The 19,482-nt window shown below is 44.4% G+C and overlaps 1 protein-coding gene across 3 annotated transcripts in view; it reads right to left on the bottom strand.

The window, feature by feature from the left end:
- Positions 1-2,866: 2,866 nt before the first annotated feature.
- The window catches only part of LOC309817370 (acyl-coenzyme A synthetase ACSM1, mitochondrial-like), a gene marked incomplete at its 5' end in the record, with an annotated part of 34,243 nt that continues 17,627 nt past the window's right edge, over positions 2,867-19,482 (bottom strand). For 2 of the 3 annotated variants that reach the window (XM_082645627.1, XM_082645628.1), the window contains 7 exons: positions 2,867-3,214; positions 4,711-4,830; positions 5,889-5,988; positions 7,076-7,203; positions 14,239-14,340; positions 14,884-14,964; positions 17,146-17,269. In XM_082645627.1, the coding sequence (XP_082501753.1) occupies positions 3,128-3,214; positions 4,711-4,830; positions 5,889-5,988; positions 7,076-7,203; positions 14,239-14,340; positions 14,884-14,964; positions 17,146-17,269 (742 nt within the window). In that variant the 3' untranslated portion in view covers positions 2,867-3,127. The remainder of the gene's footprint in view (positions 3,215-4,710; positions 4,831-5,888; positions 5,989-7,075; positions 7,204-14,238; positions 14,341-14,883; positions 14,965-17,145; positions 17,270-19,482) is intronic. The other variant, XM_082645626.1, reaches the window with a different exon arrangement.

The following is a 19,482-nucleotide window of genomic DNA, read 5'->3' on the forward strand; positions in this document are numbered from 1 at the left end:
CCAGCCTGTGCTAAGCACTGTACTTTGCAGGCATCTTCTTATGGCCCATACCATCTCTATCCCCATTGCACAGATGGGGAGTCAGGGAGAGGTGTTGTACCCAGGCTGAGAAAAGGGTCAGGAGGGACTTGGGTCTGGGTGGGAGTGGGGGGAATGTTGGGAGAGGAAGAAGCTGGAGCTGGAGCCTCCAGAAAGAGAAGGGGCCAGAGAGAATCATTGCCTGCCGTCCAACTTTGCTCAGGGTCAGCTCTGCTCAGAAGATGAAGCAAACCAGGCGGCCATGGTCACACCTCTCTCCTCCACCTCGGGCTGATGGTCAGTCATTGCTGTGGTGATGATAATATTATCATACAATGGTCCTGCTGATGTCTTTACTGTCACTGTTGCTATTGTGGGAGGGGGCACAGCCCACTCTGACACACAGCGTGGGTCCTGGGGAGGCTCACTTTTTTCCCTCTTTTGACCTTGGGATCTGCTAGGCCCCATGCAACACCCCCATGTTAAGTGCACGCTGTCATAGCCCAGTCCCTACCCTGTGCCCCTTCCCCAGAGCCACCCTACCCTGGCCATTCTCTGGTGTCTCAGAGCATAGGCACAGCCCTCTGGAAGGCCCTCAATGGGACAGGTGCTTAGCACTGGGTTCGGAGCCAAGAAAACACCCCCTTCCATGACAGCCTAGGTGGGGTAGGTCATGCTGATCTCGAGGGTGTGGTGGCTTGAAGCAGGATCTCAGTTCCCTGACCGGGAATCAAACCCAGGCTGTGGCGGTGAAAGTGCTGAATCCCAGCCACTAGACCACGAGGGCCAGTGGGCTTGAAACAGGACCTCAGTCCTGGTCTTCTTTGAAGAAAGAATTCAGCAAAGAGACAAAAGGTAGTGAAGCAGATAAAGCGTTTTTTAGAAGAAAAGTACATGCGGAAAGACACACGGATGGGCCTAGAGAGAGAGTCATGCTTTTGGGGTGGCTGAAATTGCTTATATGGGGGCAGTATTCCGGGTTCCCTCTAGCCAGTCACCTTGATTCATCTTGCTTTGTGCCCATATTTGGTCTGACTCAGGGTCCTACCCAATGTGCACATGCATCTTTTAGCCAAGATAGATTCCAGCGTGAGAGTCTCTGAGAGGTTGGCAGGACATATTATGGGCTAGCGCCCCCTCCATTTTTTGACCCCTGAGGAACCTTTTTGTGCATGTGTAGTCCAGGAGGTCTCCTTGACCTCAAGAATGAAAAATATGGTAGTCTTATCTTTTTACTCAGGGCTGAGCTTCTCTCTGCTCCTGCCTTTATCTTTTCCTTGAAATGTCAGCAGGAGACAAGCTCCAGCTGCTCAGCCTGGAGTCCGTCTACCTTCTACCTCATTGCCAGGGTCTATTCACCCCAACTGCCTGTGGAGGTATCCACTGGAGTGCCAGACCTGTCTGGGAGTATGTGTGTGTGTGTGACTGTGATTGTATAAGTCTGCATGTATGAACCTGTGTGTCTGAGTTTCTGTGTCTGTGAGCATCTCGACTGTGAATGTGAATTTCCCACTGCACAGCACTGAGACATTGAGTGTCTCTCTGTTTTCTCTGTATGCATTTGTGTCTGCACCTTTGTCATTGAATGAGTGTACGTTGGTTGTGCAAATCCGTGTGTGTGTCTGTGTCTCAGAGCATATGGGTCCATGGAGTTCTGTGTTTTATATGTGTGTGAGTGTGCTGTGTGTGAAGTTGCTGTCCCTTAGGGTGTTCTTGATTGTATCTGTTTGTCTTCTTTTTGTGCCTGTATGTGGCAGTGTTCTGTGTCTATGTCTCTGCCTACATGTCTGTGTGTGTGTGTGTGCACGCACGTGTGTGAACCTCCTTGGGGTGTGTGTGGGTCTGCCCTGGAGGGTTGTCTCACATGGCCCTGAGTATGTGTACTTGTGTATGTGTGTGTGTGTGTGTGTGTTCCTCACAGGGTGTCCTTGCCTGCGTTGGTCTATGTGTGAGCTGTGCATGAGCCCGACACCTGAGTCCCCAGGTGAGGCTGGGGGTGATTCTTTGCCTGTGCATCTCTGTGTTTGTGATGTCTATATATTACCCTGTGAGTGTGTTTATCTGTGCACCTCAGAAGAGGACAGCTGCAGAGGGGTCTCCCTCTCGGTGACCCCCCAGGAATGGGTGAGAAGGAGACAATATGCGCTTCTCTCACCCCCTGGCTCAGCCTCTTCTGCCTCTGCTCCTTCCAGCCTCTGGTGGTTCCATCTCAGGCCGGAAGGATGGATGGAGTGAAGGGTTAGTTCACAGGACCACAGGCCAGGAGGGTCAGAGGGCTCTGGATGGCAGAGGGGATTACACAGTATAAGGAGAGGTGTCTGGGGAGGACTGCGGGCCCCTGGGGAGGGGCTGGGGAACAAAGCTCCTGGGTCCCTGGGAAGGGCTGGAGGAGTCCTGCAGGATTCCTGGGCCCCCAGAGGGCAGGGCCCTCACTCACCTGCACTGGTCCAGGCTGGGACCTGCAAGCAGTAACAGCAGCAGCATTATTGGTGGGAGGAGAGGCAGTGGGTCCACTGGAGGGGGCAGGTGAGGGATGGTGTGGCAGGCGAGTGTCGTCACCAAGCTGGGCTGCCCTCCCCTCTTCTCCATTCCCCAGACACCACGATGCCCTGCCTCCCGCCTCACCCCCAGGTGGGCAGAGGCAAGCCAGGCAGGAGCAGACCCCGGGGGCCACATGGACTGTTCCTCCGAGACCTCTATGTCCTGGTCATTGACTGGGTCACAGAGTCTCTGGAACCAGGAGGGAGAATCAGGCCCCGGGGCAATCTCTGATGGGGGTTGGGGGAATTAGGAGGGACAGCATTTAGCACTGGATCTTTCGCAGAATAAATGCACAACAGACTCACTGTGGATGCTGAGTCAGTATTTAATTTGCTTCAGCCCCATTCTGAGCGCTCAGCTGGGCAATCTGAAAGGAACAGGGAACTTGGAGGAAGGATAGTGACTGATATTAATTTAAAAGAACAAAAATGCTGGAATGTTGACACTCCTGGCTCTCCTTCAAGTCAACCCTCTCAGTGTTCCTCTCCTCACCCTCACCATCGTGAGGAAACTGAGGCCGCCAGGCATTTGGCCAACATCACCCAGTGGTTTCTGAGTTTATTGCCAATTACATCTGACCAAACTCCTTCTTCCGGAGTTCACTTCTTTTTATCTTGCCAGTGATGGTTTTGGGCAGCTCTGAGACAAACTCCACCTGGTTGAGGATAAAGCAAACACATTCTGACCAAGTCACCCCGTCATTTTCTATCAACCCTCAGCTCTCCTCCTTTGCCCTCTCACAGTCCCCCAGACAGGCTGGCGCCATGTGGGGGCCTTAATGGGGTCCACCATTTATGTCAGATTCTCCTCTGACCTCCTGAAGTTGGATGCAGCCCTTTGATGTACTTTGACCAGTGAAATATGAGTAGGAGTGAAGTGTGCCACCTCTAACAGAAAAGTTGGGAGTCATTGAGACAGGCCACCCACTCTGTCCATCTCTTCTAGTTCTCTGGGAGGTACCTACGTGGTGGCTGCTCCTTTATCCTGGTCCCAGGATGAGCGGATGTGGAGCAAAGGCTCCGGGAAAGCTATGGTGGACAAGTGGCGTGAGCAAGAAAGCCACCGTCCTTGTTATAATCCACTGCAACTTTGGGACTGTTTGTTACCCACAGTAACATGTAGCCCTTCCTGACTGGTACGCATCCTCTCTTCTACTCTCGATAAAGCATCAGATCCTAATGTTAGCAGCATGAACTCTGTTGTCAGATACACATGGGGTTGAATCCAGCTTCTATTTACTGTAATCTCAGGCAATTTACTTTGAGTCTCTAAGCCTCAGTTTCCTCTCTGTAGACTGGGATGATTATCTCAGGTTGTGGGGAGGATTAAATGAAATAATAACGCATGTAAAGCCTTGAGTCCAGGGACTGGTACAGACAGTAAATGCTCAATAAACGTTAGCTATATAGCTTTGTAATATGTACTGATTGTAAACATTCAGACAATGCAGCAAAGTATTACTACAAAAGAAGGAAATTTTAACTTGTTTTTAAACATATCAGATAGCACTACATACGTTATTTCTTAGCCTGCTTTTTTATCTCAATAATATATTATTGTGATATTTTATGTTAAAAAATCTGCATCATCAGTTTAAATTACAGAATAATATTAAATTCCATGAGTAATTTCATCATTTCTCTATTGCTGCACAGTTTTATAGGTTGTGCACAGCATTTAAAACAAATGAAGTTGAACAAAAAATATCAGAATGTATTACACGTTGTTAGGGTAAATATCATTTTGTTCTTTTTTGTTTGTTGTGTAGGTATATGTGTATTGGATTGCAATATAGAATGTATTTCTCACGAAAAATAATGCGTTTTAATAGTTTGGAAGTTGCTGGTTTGGGTGTCTTTTTCAAATTTTGAAAGATTATAAATAACCTTCTTGGATATCTTTGGGCAATTGTCTGATATTTTTCTTTAGGTTGACACTCCAGCAATGGATGAGTTTCTGACACAGGATCGAGGTTCCATCCGATTCAGTGGGCTCCCTCACACCCCTAAGCTGAAATGCTTCTTCTGCAGAGAAAAATATTAGTGCTCTTGGCTACTTAGGCTTCACCCCAGACACTGTATGAGACTTGAGGCAGTGGAGCCCCCAGAACCACTCACAGGGACCAGACCCCAACCGTCTGCTCTCACTCACCTTCCTTGGGTACTTGTACGGGGCTGTCACTGACTTCACATGCTGCTGCAGCTCCTTGGTGAGCTGGTCTCGATCATGAGACAGGAAGTTTGGGGTCAGGACAATGAAAGCCTTCACTACCTGTGGTGAAGAACCAGAGTGGAGGCTCAGGGCGAGTGACAACCAAATTATAGTTTAAGGAGTAAATGCCTGGGTCTTCCCTGGAGGTCCAGTGGTTAAGACTCCGCGCTCCCACCACAGGGGCCGCGGGTTCGATCCCTGTCAGGGAACTAAGATCCTGCGTGCCATGCTACACTGCGCGGCCTATAAATAAATAAATAAAAATTTAAAAATAAAGAGTAAATGCTTACTAAATTAATGGGAAAACAAACTGACAGTAGAGCCTTTGGAAATCCCAGGTTCAAATCCCAATACTTCCAATTTCCACTCTTTGCCTTGGAACATTACTTAGCCTATCTTAATCTTGATCTCCTTCTCTGCGAAATGGGGAGAGGACAGGTTCATTCCTTACCAGGTTTATGTAAAGAATCCATGAGATAATACACATAAAGCGTGAAGCCAGTTTAAACGTATTTGTATTCCTATCATTGTTATCATCACCATTTTCACTATTATTATAGGTAGAGTTCTGTGGGCATTTAATAATAGTTAAGACCTTGAGGGCATTTAATAAATGTTGGTAATTTATTAGTTTCCTATTATTATTTATGTCCTCATTTAACTACACAGGGATTGTACATAGAAGGTGTTCAATAAACACTTGTTGAGTCAAGGATGCCTGCTCTGGAGCCAGAGTGCTCATTTTCCCACCACTTATTAGCTTGTCATCCCGGCAAGTTACTTAACCTCTTTATGCCTCTGTTTCCTTCTCTGCAAAAAGGTACTAAAAGAGCCCTTAATTCATTGTGTTCTGTGAGGGATAAATGAGCCGACACCCAGTAAGAGCTGATTAACTACTAGATGGCAGCAGCAGCAGCATTCACAGTCAGCATCGTTTCAGTCACAGATGAGGCCACAGTGCCCCCTGCTGACCACATCGTGTAAGTCACATGCACACCAAGCATGCCCTCCCTTCACCCTAGGTCCAAGGCTGGGTAGGTATGGCCTGGAAGTTTTCCCCTCACCTGCCCTCCCAGCCCCACACCCAGCCACGATGACCTCCACGTCCCGACCCTCACCTCCCCTCGAATCGGGTCCGGGCTGCTCACCACAGCGGACTCAGCCACCGCTGGGTGCTCTGCCAGGGCGTTCTCCACTTCTGCCGGCCCAATGCGGTACCTGCAGGACCAATGGTTCCTTCTGAGCCAATTCCCGGGCGAGGGTGACCCAGGCCCTCAGATCGCATCTTTGGGAAGACACATCTTCCCTTGGCACGGAGGGTATCTGTCACGGGGCGCCAGAGCCCTGTGTAATGGGACTGAAATGTGAAGTCCTGAACGTTCCATGCTAAGAAATACAAGGCTCAGGTGCTCCCCAGGTGAGAGAGGAGGTGAATGCTTCATCCTCCCAGAGCTCTGGGGCTTGTCTCAAGCTCAAGCAGCTTCCCCTGGCATGAAAACTCCTTAGCTTAAACATTTGTACAGATTTTACACCCTGTTCCTCACTATATCAGCATTTGTTTTAGAAATTAAAAACAACAAACTCAATTTTCCTGAAATTCCCAAGAAAACTTATGATTCTAGTGTAACGTGTCATTTTTGTTCTTTATAAATCATGTAAGAGTTAGGAACAACAGACTTGGAGTCAGACCGCCTTCATTCAAATCTGGCCTGCACCCTGTACTGTCTTTGAAACTTCAGGCAACGTTTTTCACTGGTCACTGACTCCATTTCCTCATGTAAAATGGGCATAATCATGGGAATTCCCTGGGGGCCCAGTGGTTAGGGCTACGTGCTCCCACTGTAGGGAGCACGGGTTCAATCCCCGGTCGGGGAACTAAGATCCTGCATGCCGCGCACTGTCAGGTCTACACCCACCCCCTCCCCCACCAAAAAAAATTAAAATAATATAAAATGGGCATAATCACATCTACCTTACAGCATTGGGAGGTGGTCATATAAAGCTCTACAGAGAGTACGGTCACATAGTACGTATTCCATAAAGGTGAATTTTATTATTGTTGTGTTGTTGTTATGTGTTTCTGTGACATGTGGTTCATCAGAGGGGCACACAGAATAAGGTCCCTCAACAAATAGGGACCAAAGTAAAGTTTCCCTTCCCAGTGCCTTTAACTTGCCTGATGTCTTACTTTGGTTCAGAGTTAGGCTGAGAGTCCCTCACCAAGGCATGAAGGAATGTCTGGGCATGCTACCTCCCACCAGGCTCGTGAGGGTGGTACCTTCTGCTCAGCGTCAGCCACACCTACCCGGAGGCATTGATGACATCATCGGCCCTCCCCAGGAACCAGAAGTAGCCCTCTGCATCAATAGTCGCTCTGTCCCCACTGTTGTAAAAGTCCCCACACTCCACTTCGGCTGTCTTCACTGGGTTACTCTGCAAAGAGTTTAGTGAGTTTAGAGATGATGAGCTACAGCAATGGGCTCGGATCTGGGTTTGAATCCCGCTTCTGGCTCTACCTGGCACCTGGGAAATTTTTAGAATCTCTCTGAGTCTACTTTCATTACATGCAAGCACTCAATGCATGCTACTGGTCAATTAGTGAACAATGTTCAACCAATTTTAAGAACCATTTTTTTCATTTCATTCATTTATTTATTTATTTTTGGCTGTGTTGGGTCTTCGTTGCTGCAAGCGGGCTTTCACTAGTTGCGGCGAGTGGGGCTACTCTTCATTGAGGGCCGCGGGCTTCTCGTTGCGACGGCTTCTCTTGTTGCGGAGCGTGGGCTCTAGGTGTGCGAGCTTCAGTAGTTGCGGCACGTGGGCTCAGTAGTTGTGGCTCATGGGCTCTAGAGTGCAGGCTCAGTAGTTGTGGGACACAGGCTTAGCTGCTCTGCGGCATGAGGGATCTTCCTGTACCAGGGATTGAACTGCATTGGCAGGAGGACTCTCAACCACTGCGCTACCAGGGATGTCTCCAGAACAATTTTTAAACATAACAACTCACTTTTGTGTGCCACTCCAGTAAAATAAAATTTCCGCTCTAGCATAACTCTCTTTTCTTCACTGTTATAAGCTCTGCATTTACACAGTGGCTGGACAGATGGGAGGTGTCAATAAATGTTTGCTGAATGAATTTTCTTCCCAAAATATTACCTCATTTGAGCCTCACAGAAAGCCTATGAAGCTGGTATTCTTCATTAAACTTTTAAGATAATTGTATATTTGCATGCAGTTATAAGAAATAATACAGAGAGACCTCATGTACCCTTTACCTAGTTTCTCCCAATAATAACATCTTGCAAATATATAGCTCAATATCATAACCAGCACATTGACATTGATACCATCCACCAATCCTAATCAGGCTTCCCCAGTTTTTTACTTGTACTCATATGTGCGTGTGAGTGTATCTAGTTCTATGCCATTTTATCACATGTGTAAGTCCATGTATCTTCCACCACCATCAAGGTACAGAACAGTCCCATCATCACCAGGATCTCTCACGTTGCTTTTATATCCACATCCACCTCTCTCCTCTCCCTTCTTCCTCCTCCCTTCCCATAACTAACCCCTTGGCAATGACTAACCTATTCTCCATTTTTGTAATTTTGTCATTTTAATAATGTCACATAAATGGAATTATATAGTATATAACCTTTGGGAGTGGCTCTTTTTTTAAACTCAGTATCATTCTCTGGGGATCCATCCACACTAATGTGTTCATCAATAGTTTGATCATATTTATTGCTGAACAGTATCTCACGTTTCAGATGAGACACAGGTCAACCATTCACCCACTGAACGGCACCTGCGTAGTTTCATTTTTAACTATTATGCATAGAGCTGCTGTGAACCTTACAGATTTGTGTGAGGCTGGCATTTTTTAGCCCATTTTACAGAAGAGGAAACTGATGTTCAAGGAGGCACAATAACTCCCTCAAAGTCACTCAGCTGGGCAGTGGGAGGGTTGGCGTTTGAATTTACAGCCTATGCATGTGACCACTAAGCACTGTGTTGGGATTTTTCTTCTTCTGGAACATGGAATAATTTTAAGAGGTTTCAGGAAAAAAATCTTTAAACATTAAATTGCATCCTTTTTTAGAGTCCCGTCCAATTGGTTATATTGAGATTCTCGGACATATTTTTAAAAGCTCTGGAGCTACCAAGAGTAAGATAAGTTTCTGTTTCAGAGCATTTTTTGCCTTTAATTTTTTATTTTTAGACAGTTTTAAAGGTAACTTTCCATTTAGAGTTATTACACCATTTCAGGACTTTTAGTGAAAATAGAAGTTAGCTAGAATTTAAGAAAATGTTTTGTGTGTATTATAGTTATGGTTATAATTGCCTCCTGTTTCTGGCAAGAGATACTGTTTTCCACTTGAGATACCAGATCAAATTCTTTTTTAAACAAATGCTTTAAAGGAATAATTTGATTTAAAGTGAAAAATAATGTAATTAATAGTATAGATGGTGCATGGATATGGCAGAAAATAGTTGATGTGGACTTGAATGACTGAAATTTAGGAGACACCACATCAAAGGGTACAGAAAAAGTCCCACCGCCAATTCATGTACCATTTGAACTGCTGTCCATCTCAGTGTACTGTGATACAGTTGACCTGACACGTCCCTGTGGACAGGTCTTCTCTGAAGGAAATGAAATTTCTTGATGTCAATCATCTGAGGTAGGGTCAAAGATTGGAACCTTGCAGATGGGACTCCCACACCCAGGGAAGGAATTCCTTTGTCTCTCTGGACCTGAACTTCTTGGAAGTAGGTTCTCAGAGCCATTGAAGAGCTCCTGAATGGTAGGAGAATAGTATCACATCCACCACACAGAGAGGGTCAGAGTCTACAGAGGCACCAAAGTGAGTTCTTCACCTTGACTACTTTTAAAAAGTGCTACTGGTGGGTGATGTCAAAAAAAACATGGCATATGAGGAAGACTTAAGGTCTCATTTCCCCCAGAAAACCACAAAAAAGTACAAGAAGTTGAATTGACTATGTACGACGTCTGGGAAAGAGTCAAAGGCTTAAAACAACCTTATAAATACCCAATCAAGAAAAAGCCTTCTTGAAAATGGTCGAAAAGTTTTGTGACACTTTATTCACCCTTGCTCCAGCCTTTCTCCTACATGGCAGTTTTAGTCTTGAGCAGATGGCAGCCCAGTTTCCAGTCCCCCTGCTCCAACCAGAGAGAGAAGATCTCATTTGCAAATTATTGTGCACACCTGTTGTAACCTATCTCAGGCTAATTGGAGGACTGGTGCAAGGCACCCAGCTCGTGTAACTCAGAATATAAGAGGGAAAAGCAATAGGCACTGTTCATAGAAGCTACTTGGAAGACTACAAAACTAAAAGATGCCTGAGATAAGAAATTATTGATGGAGATAGATATACAATAGATCATCAAGGTCTGGAGGAGAAGCTGGGGTGAGAGTCTTTCGGGAAATTAGGGTGTTCAAGACAGCTGTGCACATGGCGGTATTTAGAAAACCATGTACATACCTGAGCAAGACATGTGCTCACAAGAGTCCTAAGAAGACCTTAAGCTTTCACCTCAGACTGATCTCTCGGCTCAGAGCAAGCCTAGCTAAGTGGTGAAGGAGTACCCCAGCACAGACCTAACTTGTACATTGGTTGTTCTCTCCTTTTTGTTGTTATTGGTATTTTTGTTTGTTTGACCTCTTGGCACTCAAGAAAATCTCTGTCAAAACATTAGCTGACGCCTTCCCTGGTGGCGCAGTGGTTGAGAGTCCGCCTGCCAATGCAGGGGACACGGGTTCATGCCCCGGTCCGGGAAGATCCCACATGCCGCAGAGCGGCTAGGCCCATGAGCCATGGCCGCTGACCCTGCGTGTCCGGAGCCTGTGCTCCGCAATGGGAGAGGCCACAACAGTGAGAGGCCCGTGTACCGCCAAAAAAAAAAAAAAGAAAGAAAAGAATACTACAGACCCTTATGAATAATTGGGGCAAAATTCTCAGCAAAATGCTAGCAAACAGAATTCAGCAACATATTAAAAGGATTATATACCATGTCTAACTGGGATTTATTCCTGGTTCAACATATGAAAATCAATCAATGTAATGAACCATGCTAATAGAACGAAACTGGGGTCTGGGGGGCCCCATATCTATTCAACAGGTGCAGAGAAAGCATTTAACAAAATTCAGTATCCTTCCATGATAAAAAAAAACTCAGTTTATTTAATAAACTAGGAATAGAAGGAATATCCTCAACATGACAAAGGCCATACATTTTAAAAAAAAGCATAGCCAACATCATTCTCACTGGTGAAAGACTAAAAGATTTTCTCTTAAGATCAGGAGCAAGACAGGAGAGCCTGATCTCACCATTTCTACTCAACAAAGTATTGGAAGTTTACCCAGATCAATTAGGCAAGAAAAAGAAATGAGGCACCAAAATGAAACAGAATTAAAACTAGATCTGTTCACAGATAACATGATCTTACATGTACAAAACCCTAAAAAACTTTCTCTCACACACACAAATTGTTAGAGCTCATAAAGGAATTCAGCAAAGTTATAGAAAAGAAAATCGATGCACAAAATTTAAGGTGCAGTTCTATATTTTAACAATTAACAATCCAAAGAGGAAATTAAGAAAACATCAATAAGAATACAATACTAAGGATAAATTTAGTATAGAAGGTGAAAGACTTGTACACTGAAGATTAAAAATCACTGCTGAAAAAGAGAAAGAAGACATAAATAAATGGAAAAGCATCCCATATTCATTGATTTGAGACAATATTAAGGTGACAATGCTGCCCAACATTATCTACAGATTCAATGCAATCCCTATCAAAATTTCAATGGTGTTTTTTGCAGACATAGAAAAACCCATCCTAAAATTCACATAAAATCTCAAGGGATCCCAAAGTGCAAACACAACCTTTAGAAAGGAGAAAAGTTGGAGGACTTACACTCCTGATTTCAGAAACTTACTTCAAAGCTATAGCAATCAAAACAATGTGATACATTCATAAAAAGAGACATACAAACCACTGGAATAGCATAGAGAACCCAAAAAGTAACCCTCACATATACTGTCAATTGATTTTAGGCAACGGTGCCAAGACCATTCGGTGGGAAAGACAGTCTTTTTAACAAATGGTGCTTGGAACCTTGGATGTCCACATGCAAAAGAATGAAGTTACCTTATATCATACACAAAAATTAATTCAAAATGGATTAAAAACTTAAATGTAAGAGCTGAGCTTATGAAACTCTTGGAAGAAAACACAGAGGAAAATCTTGCCTTGGATTTCACAATGATTTATTGAATATGACACCAAAAGCACAAGAAATAAAAGAAAAATATTGAATAGATAAAATGTTCTTCACCAAATTTAAAAACTTTGTATGTCATAGGATACTATCAAGGAAGTGAAAAGACAACCCACTGAATGGGAGAAAATATTTGCAAAGCATATAATTTGCATATCTGATAAGGTATTAATATCCAGCCTACATAAAGAGCTCTTACAACTTAGAAACAACAACAGAAAAAGGAACAACCCAATTAAAAATGGGCAAAGAACTTGAATAGACAATTCTCTGAAGATATACAAATGGCCAATAAGAACACGAAAAGATGCTAGTCATTAAAGAAATGTCAATCAAAACCGCAATGAGTTACCACTTCAAACCCATTAGAATGGCCATTATTAAAAATAAACTGAAAATAGCAAGTGTATGTAAGGATATGAGGAAATGAAAACCCTTGTGCATGTGGAAAATATGTATGGCAGTTCCTCAAAAAGTTAAACAGAATTACCATATGATCTAGCAATTCCATTTCTGGGTATATAACCAACAGAAGGGAAGCAGGGACCCAAACAGTTACTTGCACAATCAGTGTTCATAGCAGCATTATTCACAAAGGCCAAAAGGTGGAAACAACCCAGATGTCCATCAAAACTTAGTATATACATACAATGGAATATTATTCAGTCTCAAAAAGATGACAGCTTGCTAAAACATGGATGAACCTTAAAAACACTGTGCTAAGTGAAATAAGCCAGACACAAAAGGGCAAATGTATGATTCCACTTATATGAGGTAACTAAAATAGGCAAGTTCTTAAAGACAAAAAGTACCATTAGAGGTTACCAAATGCTGGGGAGATGGGGACTAGGCAGCTATTGTTTAATGGGAACAGAATTCCTTCTGGGGATGGTGAAAATTTTCTGCAGATGCATAGTGGTGATGGTTGTGCAATACTGGAAATTTAACTCAGTGCTACTGAACTGTATGCTCAGGAATGATGAAAAGGATAAATTTTATATCATATATATATATATATATTTATGCCTCAATAAAAAGAAAATAAAAGAACAGAATATAAGCCAACAAATCTCAATGGAAGAGTGAAATGTCTCATTGCCATGGGAACATGTGAAATGAAGGAAATCAGTGTGGCCATATGTGAAGACATCTTTGCAAAATAAAATATGTTATGTACAATTTTTTTTAAGTCATGGCTTTGGGCCACCCCAGTTCAGTTTAACCAGAATCTCTGTGGTTGCATCCAAGTATTTAAAAAAAAATTCCCTCAAATGATTCTAACGTGCAGGCACTATTAAGAGCTGCTGATCTATACACGTTAGTCTGTGTTCATTTTCCCTTTTATCCAACCTTTAAACTGTGCTACTGAGAATTAAGGCTAAGGCTTGCACGATTGCTTCTGGACAATAGTACCACAGAGGGACTGGACCCCACCCACCCACCCAAGGCCATAGTGTGAGCACAACAGTGACACCAGTGGCTGTGACTTTGTAGAAAGGAGATGGAGTCTGAGATCAATTTCAGGGTCTGTCTGCCCTTCTACAGTCCATCTTGGAAGCTGAGGATTTCCTCTTAGTGGCCACTGCTAGCTAGGGTTTGTCTGATGAAGAGTTACAGCAGGTTTCTTTATACTCTATTGTAGGTTTCTGTAGTCCCTGGATTTCTCATTTAGAGTTTGGGCTCCAAAACACACCACTTTGAATCCTAGCCTGCCATTTATTTGACATGGGAAAGACATGTAAAGCTTCCAGTCTGCAGTTCCTTCCTCTTTAAAGTGGGGATAATAGCGCCCCTGGAGGCTCAGCGAGATTAATAGATTTGTTTGCACCCTGTTGGTAAGTGGGGTGGTATGATGTGAACCCAAAGCCAGCATTCTTAACCATAAGAGATCACTGGACCCCAAGTCTGGTGGTTCTGAAGCCAGGCTGTTTTCTACCCCATCAGTCAGCCCATAAGTGCCAGATGGCTTATGACAGAAAGGGATGTGCGAACACACTAGGAGCTTTGAGATTAATTAGAACAGGTTTCATTGGCTTGGAGTGAATAAAGGAAGAAGGAAGAAGCCTCAGGATGCAGAGTTGAGTCCAGTCCCTTACCACCTACACAGCTCCCTGCAAATATTCTTGGGCCGCATGGGGGCAGATGGTGTGTCCTTACCTCATAGTACATGAAGACGCCTATGGGCCTGGTGGGCTTGATCCTGATGCCAATGTTTCCTTCAGTGTGGGGCGGCAGGATGTTGCCCTTGTCATCAATGATCTGGAGCAAGAGACCTGTGAACCCCACCCTGCAGGGACCCCCAACACTCCGGCCCCACCCAAACACTGCCTGGCTCATTCATGTGACACAGTGGGGGTCATTGGGGGAGGGGGTTGTGGTAGAGGAGCCCTGTCAGAAAATAGAATAAAACGGTCAAAAGTCTTTGAAATCAGCAAATGGTGAAACCCAAGCCATGGGTCTATGTGTTTCATGCATATACAGACATCACAAATGTGTCTTCAAGATAGAAAACACGGATCAGGAAAAACTAAAAGCACCAGCAGTGGAGAGAGCCGCCTGTGCTACTGCAAATACTCTTTTCCAGGCTCGGTGCGTGAGGCCTCTGGCTGTCCTGGCAAGCTGCACTCATGCCCAGGACATTGCAGGTCTCAACTGAAACCTCCCCAGGAAACTGGAGGAAAAGTAGGCGGAGAAGAGGAAGGGCAGCCAGGAGGCAAGACTTGTTCTGTCACCTCGTGTCACACAATGGTCCAACCCTAGCTGAGCACTAACTGCTCTCTGCCAATGTCTTTACCACCAGACCTGAATGTCATAGGGTGGGATGGCCTTCCCCATGGAACCCGGCTTGATCTTCATCTCCCGGAGAGTGCCACAACTTATTCCCTGTTCACAAAAGAAGAGAACGGGGGTTGGCAAAGCGTCCAGGCTGATCACAAAAACACAGCATCCTTGCTCACAGGTGTCATTTGATGCTGTGCAAAGAGCCCTCATGGAGAAGCTAGAAGGCATTGACCCCACTCTAGTCAGCAGACATTCACTGCACCTGACCTGGACTGGGCCTGAGCCCGGTGCTGGGGCTACAGAGTCCAGTGGGAGAGGCCAAGAAGAAGCAGAGGAGGGAGCCCAGGGCTGTGGGCATGTAATGTAGGGTGTGGAGTGCCCACTGTATGCCAGACATGTGTCCATTTTGCGAGGAGGGCCATGAGTATATTTAACAACCATTTACTTGTAGCTGCCTCAACTGCTTCTCAGAGCTGTGCTGAGATTATTCAGATTGTTCACGTTGTTCCCCTACCCCCTGTGTCTTCCTGATGAACCTTATTCCTTCTTTATGGTTCTCGAAATTATCATTCTTCCTAAAGTTAAGCGCTTTACACACAGAGAGACCAAGGTTTGAATCCTGACTCCACCACTCACTAGCTATGTACCAAGTAATCCCCCTTGATCTCCTCCTCTGTCAAAGGGGGGTAATTATAACATTATCCCTGAGTGCTTGTGAGTGTGTGCCAGGTACACACCAAGTATTCAATAAACAACTACTACTAGCTATCTTTCAGTCCCTAATAAAAGGAAGTTGGGAGATTCTCTTTCTGTGGTATTTTTCCCCACACTCGTATTGCTGCTTGTCTGTTTCCCTCAGTGGATAATGAGCATTCAGAGAATAGAGATTGTCCCATCCGTCTCTGCACCCCCAGCATCTAAACACAATACCTACCTAAAAACAACAGTGACAACCATAACTGCAATAGGGGTTGGACACTGTGCCCAGAGTTTTATATACTTTCTTTCATTTACCTTATCATAACCTGGCAAGATTGGCATTATATTTCCATTTTGGAGATGGGGAAGCTAGACTCTGCAAGATTCAGTGATATGCTGATAGTCTCGAAGCCTATAACTGGCAAGGCTGGGATCTGAACTGGGGTCTGAGCTCCTGAGAGAGGAAGTACTTTCCCCTCTGCAATGTCACTGCTCACACTCCAGGCACGTGGAAAATGTTGCAGAGATGAGTGGATAGGTGTGAAAATGTTTGGAGAAATAAAGCACCATGCGGGTATCGGGGAGTATTCTGTTGTTATGAATAGTTGATGCAAAGGGACTAGTGTCATGGGTGTAGCATGTAGTTCTAACCTCACCCTCCCTGTCTGAATGCAAACTGAACCAGCAAGGACAGTCCTAGAGTCTTAACATTTCTCAAGCCCGGAAGCAGACCCAGTAACTAATTATTTATTTATTTGCAAAGTAATGTCAGAAAAGTATGTCAGTTGGGACTAAAACAGCTATTTTGCTACAGGCCCTGAGATGACAGTCATCCTTCTGTCAGCTAAAGGGATGATAGGGAAGTAGGGGAAAGTGGCTCTGCCCAGCATCGGAAATGCATTGAAAATGTGTTAGAAGTAAATACCTGCCCACACTATCATGAATAAAGTCCTTGAGGTTCAAGTCATGTGTTATACTTTGAATGCCCTGCCCACCTGACTGGTCAGTGATCCTCTTTGGGATCACACTGTGTGTATGTGTATGTGTGTGTGTGTGTGTGTGTGTGTGTGTGTGGCGTGTATATAGAAGATCTCTCCTCCTGCTAGTGTCTCACAATCAAAGCTGTGTGCTCTCCTCGTAAACACCCAGAAATGAACTAGTGAACTTCCGGGGCTAGCTCCTGCCTGCTCCTGTGGTTGCTGCCTAGGAAGGGACGGTGAAGTGGACAGGACTTGCAGTGGTGGCTTCCATGTTCCCGGAGAGTGCCTTCTATGCCAGTGCCCCTCCTGGGTTCCCTTAAACTAATTATCACAAGTACAGTGGCACCATGTCCTCAGACCCCTTACTAAGTTTGTCCAATACTTTTCAGCACATTGGTCTTTTGACAAGTTGATGAGCTGCAATTGTCTTTTCTGCAAATTTATTTGGGACAAATGAGCCTAGAGCTCTGGAGCCTCCCCTTGGCTTTGAGCAATGCTGTGTGCACAGTGGGGCCTCTGCACACACTCATAGCAGGATTCAGCTCATCTGCTGGGCTCAGCGGACGAGCACATCCTGACTGGCCAACAGGGACCATTCACCTACCGTTTCTGACTGTCCGTAGGCCTGGTAGAGCAGAATGCCTGTCTGTCTTCTCCACAGCTCTTGCTCCTCGGGCAGCAGGGCCTCCCCACCAGTACAGCAGTGCTCCAGGGTGGGGAACCTGAGGCTGAGGGGAAGGCAAGGTGTCAACAGAGCCCCCGCAGACTGGGCTTGGGCGCTCTGCCCCAGGCCCAGGGAGAGCGCAGAGCATTGTCATCTGGATCGTTCATCCTTCTGCTTCTTCGCTTCCTTACTTGCCTTCTGGGCATTTTACTGATGGTCAAGTCCAAGTGGAAGTCATTTCCTGTTGGTAACTGTTAACTCATCTGGCAGGCGTAGGTGGTGGTGGTGGTGGTGAGGCTAATGGGTTAAATCAGGGAGATCAGGATTGAATATGGATGTTGATGTAACAAGAGGGAAAAAAGTGTGCTTGGAACACATCCTAAGCATTCTATGTGGCTAAGCGGGTTATTTTTATAAACCATAAGGGCTGAGGGATAAGACCCCAAGGATATGCTAGGATGGTAATAGAACTCTACCGCCTTCTGGGAAGAGTGGGCTTATGTGAACTGAAGGCCTTTTGTGTTTCTGGCTGGAGAATGCAAATTAGGGGTTGGAAATGAATTGCTCGGGACATCAAGGAAGACCAGGGTTCATGTAAGTAAAGAGAAGAAGGATCACAGGTAACAGCCCTGAGAGTAGGAATTTGGGAGAGAACAGAAGAGTCTGCTGTGAACATTTGCAGTAGTTTGCTAGGTACGTTGTGTGATGTAAAGCCTCTCATCTATTTTCCCCATGAAGATTTCCATAAGTAATACAAAAACCATCACAAAATAATGATGGATTCCCTGAAGGAAATGGGTAGAAGTGATTGGGGTCTTAGTACCACCTTGCACGGGGCTGAGCTGAGCCAGCTCGTAGGGGTGAGGGAGGTGGCAGAATCCCTTTTCACCCTCTCCTCGTATATACAGAGCCTGTAGTGACGGACAGGAGGGCTGGCTTCATTGAGGGTATGTTCCTCATTCTTCTTGAGCTTGATCCAAAGTACATAAAATGGGCAGAGTCTCCAATAGAGTCAATATTCATGCCCTGGTTGAATTTTTATGGGGTTTATCCACCATCTCAAGAACGTTGCAACAAGTAGCTGTAATATGAGCTTTGATATACAGTTGGAAACATAATTCTGTCAGATTGAGGGTTCATGAATAAAATCAAGCTGTATTTCAGTTATCTTCATAAATTGAACTCCTTGATATTTTAAGTCTTATATGTCTAAAACATGTTAGCTCTGATTTTGAAGGAGCCATTTCAATTTCAGAGTCACTAAAAGATACATAAACAACCATAAGATTCAAAGAGCAGAGTTCAGGTGAGCTAAAAATTAATCCACAAACATGGGGAAATGCAAAATCAAAATTACAGTGTGATACTACATACCCATCAGATTGGCAAAAATTAAAACTTTGACAAAAACAAATATTGCCAAAGATGTGGAACAATGGGAATTCTCCAGCCCTGCTAGGGGGAGCATACCTTGGTTCAATACTTTGGAAAATAAGGTAGTAGGGTGCAATGTCAGTGTGACCAAGCAATTCCTCTCCCAGAGAAGATCTACAGCAATGTGTGTTTACATATTTATGTACATGTTCAAAAATTCAATGCAGCATTAATCATCAATAGTCCCAAACTGAAAACTACCCAAATGCCCAATAATAGAACTGATTAAAAATGTGCTACTTTCATAAAATGTAATGTTATACAGCAATGAAAATTAACTCCAGTATTATTTAACAACACGGACACTACTTAGAAACATAATGTTGAAAAAAGAAGCCAGATATTACGGAATAATGTATGATTACATGAAGTTCAAAAGCAAGTAAAGTAGAGTAATTTGTTTAGGGATATTTCCTATGTAAGCTATGAGGGAAAATAAGGAAATGAACACCATAAAAACCAAGATAGTGGATTCCTTTAGTAGAGATGGAGAGGCATGAGGAGGTCTCTGGGGCCACTGGCCATGTTCTATTTTTGTGCCTTGGGTGAGCAGTTACATAGCTGTTTTATTTTCAACAATTCATTAATCTGTAAATGTATATCTTATATAGTTTTCTGTATGTTTATTTCACAACAAAAATGTTTATTAAAAAAACCCCACAATGATGCAAGGCTCACTGAGTGTTTCATTTGGTTCTCTGAATCCTGTTTAAAGAACCAATTAGACTAGCTGCTAAATATCACCACCAATATTTACCCCCCCCCCCACACACAGTATCCTCAAAGAACCATAACTAAAATCAGTCAGACCACAGTGCATCAGATTACTTAAAATCCTACCCG

The sequence above is a fragment of the Mesoplodon mirus genome (genome assembly GCF_964341445.2).
Source record: "Mesoplodon mirus genome assembly, chromosome: 15".
NCBI lineage: Eukaryota > Metazoa > Chordata > Mammalia > Artiodactyla > Ziphiidae > Mesoplodon > Mesoplodon mirus.